Here is a 7,209-nt window from a genome sequence, read left to right as displayed (position 1 = left end):
ATCAATTGAAAAATAGAAAAATCGCCCATTTATTTCTCTAAGCATAAAATGAACATTATAAAATAGATCGAACCAAAATGCTGGTAAAATTATGAATAAAAAAAATTCAGTAAAGTTTACAGTAAAAACAAAAGAAAGAAGGTATCAATATAAAACTAGCGTCTCTTCTGGAATACGTTCCCTCGTCCTGGTCCACCACGTCCACGTCCTCTGGCAGCCACTGCAAAAACATTCATGCAAACACAGCTTGATATCATCTTTATAAATAACGTCACATTCATTCTCTGAAAAATACATGTTTCTGATGCAAGATGTGTGGACTGGGTTCAAGAGGCTGTGTATACCTTGGGCTTTGAGAATAGCTGCTTTCCCTCGACCTGCACCTGCTGCCTGATTTTTGTTCTTCATACTCTTTAACATGGGAGCATTTTTCAGCATGTCGGGGAGGATGAGGAACCTGATCTTACTGCCACGAATATACACCTGCTCCAGCTGAGATACACGGCCATCCCTGTATGTGACTGTGATGTTTGCCATCTGGAGGAAATTGAAGATGGAAAGTAAAGAATAAGGCAACCTTTCAGACAGAGGAGTGTTTTTACTTGGTGCAAACATAATTTATTATGAATTCAAAGAATAATATCCAACGCAAAGACTGATAAAACAACTAAAAACTCAACTTACAGTATAAAATCTATAAGGGTGAAATAATGCATATTTTAGATAAGTATTTATTTTCATGCCTTAAATTAGTTTTCAGTGCAAATGCCAAATCTTAGTACCTGGCAGTTCATGTTGTCCTCAGCCTCGATGAGTTTGCCCCTGTAAACCTCCCCAGTGTTGGTTTCACAGGTGACTATGTGTCCCTCAGCTTCATGAAGAACTTTGATGGGCACTCCAATCGACATCTTATTAACAAGTTGTCTGTGAACTGTGTGAGAGAGAAAATTAGACCCTTAGAACATTTGCCAGATGAGAAATAACTTCGACAGAATGTCAATCTTTGTATTACGAGGTGAAAGCTAGTGGAAGCTGAATAGACTGAAATGAATGGGTCAGACACAAGATATTGAGGTTGTTCGTAAACAAGCAAGGAAAAAAAAACACACAACTAACGTTAGAGTTAATTGTTTGAACACAAATCTACAAATAATTCCCGACAGACACGTTACAATTTCCCAATTTTTCCGCAAAATTAATACAAAATCTCACCCAAACGTGCACAGAACGTCCACAAACAGTTTTTCTTCGACGTTCTTTAGAATTTCCGGATATTTTATTGTAACTTACTGGAGACACGCACTGCCACCTACTGGACTGAATTAAAACACAATTTAATTCCACATGTGTCATTTATAACCAAATTTAGTTTGATATTTAAATATCCTGGTTCATCTTTTTATTTATATTGAAATAAATACATACATACCAGTGTAGTATTCACTCAGTTTGAGAAGAAAAAAGTGATTAGATGTATTAATTCTGTTTCTAGACTTCTCTCAGGTGGTGAATTTCAAGGGAGTTCCAGTTCAAAATGTAGAGGATTTCCATCTTTTATCCACGTAACAGCCTCGAAACAGGATTTTCTGCATGTTTTAACATATAAAATACGTCACCAACTAGAGTGCCCCCAGTGAATACCGGCCATTTCCACCACTGTATTAATATAAAGCCATTTAAAGGCATAGAATATAAATTAGATTTTAGTCTGGACTGTAATTTCTCGTCTTTCCAGCAGAGGGCGCAGTTCTGCCTCTCCTCAATGCACCGACGCACACTTGTATTTGGTTTGACAGGAAGTGAAACATTCATCCCTGCTGGGAATGACCACCACAAGGCGTGGACTAAACAAGTCGAGTTTGTAGCCGTTTCACCGCTTTTCACCAACAGCCTCATCAGCATCAGCAAGATGGACAGATTTCAGCGTGTCTGATGTAGAGGACAGGAGGGCAACGGCTGTCCGGCTAACCCCGCTAGCAGACAGTCTTCATGAATCAAGCCCTGATATTAAACATCACTGCAACACAACAACACAGAGAGAGACACACGCAGACTGCATCATGAACGGTGAGTTCGTGTTAAATGACATTCAAATGAAACATCTTAGATATCTTGTAACTCTGTTTAACCCAACTAGCATTATAATCAATCATGATCCTTCTCTGGCATACAATACTGGACCAAACACACAACCCGGATATATTTACTTAAAATGAAGCAATGAACAGTTCATGTATTATCTTGAAGCAGCTGGTCTTTAACTTTAAGTTGTTATTCACTCACCTGTTTTACGTGAATAAAATGAGTGGCTTGATATAATTTAAGTTTACAACCAAAACTAATTTGTCCACGATACAACATAATAACTTATGATAATGTGAATCTATCAAAAGCTGCTCATTGTGGCACAATGACATTACCAGCTTCCTTTCTGACCTTGTTCTGCCAGATGATGTGATGCTAAACGTACCGGTCATCCGGCAGCTGTTCCACTGGGATTGTGGCCTGGCCTGTTCCAGAATGGTACTGGAGTAAGTATGAATCTTAAGTGATGTATTATCCTGCAACAATTACTACCCTAATGATAAATATTTCAACTTTTTGTTTGCGTGTGCAGGTATTTACATCCAGTAAGTGAGGAGGAATTTCAGAGAGCGTGTTTGGACTTGGAGTTCACAGAGAGCGTGTGGACTATAGACCTGGCTTATCTCATGTGTAAGCTGGGGGTCAGACACTGCTTCTGCACACAGACTCTCGGTGTGGACAAGGGCTTCAGGAACCAGGTATATGAGCTGCTGTCAGTGTCATGATCACTGAGGATAGATATAGTACAAGCTTTGTGTCGCATGCATATTTCCAAGAAAAAGACAATGTTAAAGCATTGGTTTTTATGGTTGTGGAGTTGTAATTTTAGTTAAAGGATCATTCCTGACTCAGATGTTATAACTGTTCACCTTGGCATCTGAATCATTTTTCCGTTTCCTTTGTTCTCCTGCTTCAGTCTTTCTACAAAAAGCATTTTGAAACAGAGGAGGACAGGGTGAATGAACTCTTTATGAAGGCTGAGAGCAAAGGGGTCCTGGTGAAGAAATGGTGAGGTTTTTTCACATTTGTCACATTTTTCTGTTCTGTGGAGCATGCTGACACTTTGTGCTTGATATACTGGTTCACCACCATCATGGAAACCCTAGAAATGTTAAGAAGAGACTTGAAAAAATTGTGGAAAATCAACGTAAATATGGAAAACATTTTAATGCTTAGCTTTAAAATATTGAATTCAGGCGATCTAATCTTTATAATATGAATATAAAAAAGTGTTTATGCTGTAATCAAACATGACTGGAAAAAGCATGACAATTCATTGGTCAAAAATTAGCCAAGCACAATGAGTTATTGGCCCGTATTGAAGACCTTTTTAATTTATTGCTGTCGATGATATTGTATATTTAATTATGCATTTAATCATGTCCATTTTATTTTATTTTTACTAAAGTGATTTACATCGAATTGAAGGCTTTTTTTTTCTCCGTTAATGCATTCCCTGGGAATCGAACTCATTCTCCGTTTGTCATGCTCTACAGATGGAGCTACAGGAATGCTTAAAATCAATCGAAAACAAATTTTTTTTAATCCATTTAGACGAAATAGTATCAAATTTCAGACGTTTATCCTTGTGTGTGTATATATATTTACTGTTCCATAGTATCTGTATAAATTTACCAGATTTTATGAAAATATATCTCAGCTGAAACTCCTGTGCAGTGCATGAAGAATGATGACATCTGTCTGTTGTAGCTCTGTTACAGTTCAGGAGATCCAGAGCCACCTGGAACAGGGTCATGTGGCCATCGTGCTGGTCAACGCAGTGGTGTTGGTGTGTGAGCTGTGCTCAACGCCTGTCAAATACTGCTGTTTCCTCCCTGTGGGTCAGAAGTGCTTCTGCAGGAAGCCAGATTACCAGGGCCACTTTGTGGTCGTGTGTGGATTTAACCGCAATACCGGCAGCGTCTTCTACAACAACCCCGCCTACTCAGACCGTATGTATTGAGAAGTTTTGATAAGTCTAAACACCAGTTTTGCTAAAATTAAATTAGATAACGAAATATCAAACCAAGTGGCATATATATATATATATATATATATATATATATATATATATGGTATCTGGCACCAAGATGTTTTCAGCAGATCCTTCAAGTCCTGTAGGTTGCGAGGTAGAGTCACCGTAGATCGAACTTGTTGGTCCAGCACGTCCCATAGATGCTCAATTGAATTGAGATCTGGGGAATTTGAAGGCCAGAGCAACACCTTGAACTCTTCATCATGTTCCTCAAACCATTCCTTAACAATGTGTGGCTGGGTGCATTATCCTACCGAAAGCATTATCCACTTCCAAGTCAAGTCACCTTTATTTATATAGCGCTTTTTACAATACTGATTGTATGAAAAGTTTGTTTCTAGAAGAAAATTGCATCATCGTCCACCTTAAGTAAGGCAGATCAATAATATTGTTAAATATTAAATGTCCCCAACTAAGCAAGCCAAAAAGCCAAGGCAACAGTGGCAAGGAACCAAAACTCCATCAGGTGACAGAATGGAGAAAAAAACCTTGGGAGAAATCAGGCTGTCAGAGGCCAGTTCATCCTCAGGGATGAAGAGCCAGCCTCCACCAGGGATCCAGTGGTGTTCCACTGTTATGAAGGGGTGTAACTGGTCTGCAATAATGTTTAGGTACAGTAGGTAGCACGTGTCAAATTTGTGTCCACATGAATGGCCAGACACAGGGTTTCCCAGCAGAACATTGCTCAGAGCATCACACTCCTGGTGCCATCACTTCCCCAGGTAAACGGCAAACACGTATACTGCAGTCGACGTGAGATAAAAGAAAAGGGGACTCATTGCAGAGTCCTTTACGGGTCCTGTTTGGCAAACTTGCACCCGTCCCACACCCACAGTACTAAACAGAACACCGACCCGTTATCCAACAGCAGCACTGATTCAATTCCGTACCCGACTCGACCTGTTTGACATAAAGACCAAGACCCGAACTGCATCTGCATTAAATCTACATCAGGTAGACAAAAATGATTTATTGAACACAAGCAATCAAACCAACGTTATGCATTCTGAGTTGATGCATTTATGAAAAATAGACACGCAGGCCAACATGGTAATAATTAAAAGGAAAAAAAGATGAAAACTTGAATTCGTCGTGTAAACAATACAAAACGTTTGCCTGCATCTTGTGAACAATCTGCCCATATAGGCTATTTTGAACAAATGTCCATAAATCACACATGCTTAGATGTCTCTATAAATTAAAAGAACATATAACCAAACATGAGCCCTTACTGTCATATAATATTTGGGATATTTTAGCATATTCACTCTGCATGCAAATGCAGTTGTCTCTCCTGAAACTCTGCAGTGTATATGTGGCTGTTGATCCTCTTAGCATGAAAGATAAAACTTTTATTCAAATTGCGAAAAGATTATATATTGAAAGCGAGCAAAGAGCGCTCCCTTAACGACTGAAGCTGTCAATCACTGTATGCAAACGCTGTGCTCAATGCCGCAAATCGCGTTGTAATTAGAAACCTTTGACGTTCTTTAGACTGTAGAATGTGAACACAAATAAGCACGAGACCGGTTGAAAGCAGCTGGCTATCAGTGGGTACCGAATTGAGCTGAAATAGAAATAGTCTTTGCTATTGGACCCGCAGTCCGCCCGTGCCTATTAATTGCACTTGCACCGCAAATGACCACGTAAATATTATTCCACCCGTCACATCAAATATTAGTGTTGCGCATGTAGGACTCTGACTCATTGGACCAGGCAACCTTCTTCCTCTGCTGCAAGGTCCAGTTCCCAAAGCTCGCGTACCCACTGTAGATGCTTTCGATGGTGGACAGGGGTCTTCATAGGCACTCTTGAGATGATCAATGATATTCGCTTCACCTGTGACTGGTCTTAATATTTTGCCTCATATATATATATATATATGCAGATTGTCAAACCACCGTGGATTTGTTTGCAGATGCCTTTTTGATGTTTGATACTTCATTATCTAATGCAATTTATACATTTTTAAGTATCAAAAACATCCACCTCATTTATTATAGTTTATTATGGTTATTTTTTATAACTGAGAATCTTTATACATTGCAGGAACATTAAAACTGTGTCTCATATTTGCCTATCACTTTGATTGACAGGTGTGTGCTGCACTAGCTTTAGCAATTTTGAGGAGGCCAGAAGGAGCTACGGAACGGACGAGGACATTCTGTTAATCTACAAAGATGATTGAGTCTTACCGCTTTTGAATGAACATGCATTTAACACACTTTTAGCATCCACTGTGGTTAGCTGGGTAGCATTTTTGCCAAAAGGTAGCACGTACCAGTTCTGCTGGCCAATAGCGGGTAATATGTGTCACCTTGGCTATGGTCCTCATAAGTGCTGTAGTGTCGCACAAAACATTACTATGGTGCTACATCGGCCACAGAATGAAATATTCACACAGAAAGGAAAGGGAGATGCTATGTATATGTAACTCATCATTATTGTTATGTGGACATATATTTTTATCTAGCACATTTGATTTATATAGTCTCTGCCACTGTAAGAGGTAGAGGAGGAGTGTATATAATGTTTTTCATTCATGTAAAGATGGAGATTTTGTGATTGTTCAGGGTAACCTTGCAAAATCATGGGGTTGTGATTATTATTATTGTTTTCATTTTTCCCTCTTGGAAGCCACTTAATTGAGCATACAGTGAACGTTTTTAATTATTGGGAAAGAGGGAAGCTGTTTTTAAAAACTCAGGTAAGATATGATAAATCCAGTATGCTAAATTATGTCCCACTGTCGGGAAAGAAACGTTTCAGGGGTGCAATACGTGTGGATTCATTTACTCCAGGGGTTTCCTCAAGAACAAAATCACCTGGACATCTGTCATAACCTCATGTAAAGTAGCAAGAGAGAGTTTGGCTGCTTTTGTGGGCGACTCTAAGCTGTGAACCATACAGTACATTTCAAAATCACTCAGCACTAGTACAGTATTAGACTCATTTCTGTATTAAAGACAATATTATGTTGTTAAATTCTCATTATTATAATGTGTTGGTGTTATCAGAGAGAGAACAGGAACACTACGTTTGGAGTTGTACGTCAGTTGTTTTGTGGAATAGAGTCGTGCACCGTTTGA

General features: G+C 39.0%; 2 protein-coding genes across 2 annotated transcripts; one reads left to right on the top strand and one right to left on the bottom strand.

Annotated features, from left to right (window-relative positions):
- Window positions 1-2: 2 nt before the first annotated feature.
- Window positions 3-1,317, bottom strand: snrpd3 (small nuclear ribonucleoprotein D3 polypeptide). The gene is made up of 4 exons (XM_079897877.1): window positions 1,213-1,317; window positions 783-931; window positions 345-537; window positions 3-220 (listed from the first exon to the last, which is right to left on the bottom strand). Exons 2-4 carry the CDS (start codon window positions 906-908, stop codon window positions 156-158), a joined length of 384 nt encoding a protein of 127 aa, XP_079754003.1. The 5' UTR covers window positions 909-931; window positions 1,213-1,317; the 3' UTR covers window positions 3-155.
- Window positions 1,318-1,772: 455 nt separating this feature from the next.
- gucd1 (guanylyl cyclase domain containing 1) lies at window positions 1,773-7,200 on the top strand. Its single transcript, XM_079897872.1, has 6 exons — window positions 1,773-2,067; window positions 2,450-2,531; window positions 2,618-2,783; window positions 3,002-3,093; window positions 3,796-4,037; window positions 6,217-7,200. Exons 1-6 carry the CDS (start codon window positions 2,061-2,063, stop codon window positions 6,306-6,308), a joined length of 681 nt encoding a protein of 226 aa, XP_079753998.1. The 5' UTR covers window positions 1,773-2,060; the 3' UTR covers window positions 6,309-7,200.
- The last annotated feature ends 9 nt before the right edge of the window (window positions 7,201-7,209 follow it).

This window comes from Squalius cephalus (genome assembly GCF_949319135.1).
Source record: "Squalius cephalus genome assembly, chromosome: 16".
Classification (NCBI taxonomy): domain Eukaryota; kingdom Metazoa; phylum Chordata; class Actinopteri; order Cypriniformes; family Leuciscidae; genus Squalius; species Squalius cephalus.
The sequence above is the reverse complement of the archived record's forward strand: the minus strand, read 5'-3'. Positions and strand labels throughout refer to the sequence as shown.

Bases quoted from the DNA above. Each gene is read 5' to 3' on its own strand.
- snrpd3 (XM_079897877.1), bottom strand. From the start codon at position 908: ATGTCGATTGGAGTGCCCATCAAAGTTCTTCATGAAGCTGAGGGACAC. The intron at 538-782 runs GTACTAAGATTT...AATTTCCTCCAG, and splicing joins AGGACAACATGAACTGCCAG to ATGGCAAACATCACAGTCAC. The intron at 221-344 runs GTATACACAGCC...ATGTTTTTGCAG, and splicing joins AGCTATTCTCAAAGCCCAAG to TGGCTGCCAGAGGACGTGGA.
- gucd1 (XM_079897872.1), top strand. The intron at 2,784-3,001 runs GTATATGAGCTG...CTCCTGCTTCAG, and splicing joins ACAAGGGCTTCAGGAACCAG to TCTTTCTACAAAAAGCATTT. The intron at 4,038-6,216 runs GTATGTATTGAG...TTTGATTGACAG, and splicing joins CAACCCCGCCTACTCAGACC to GTGTGTGCTGCACTAGCTTT.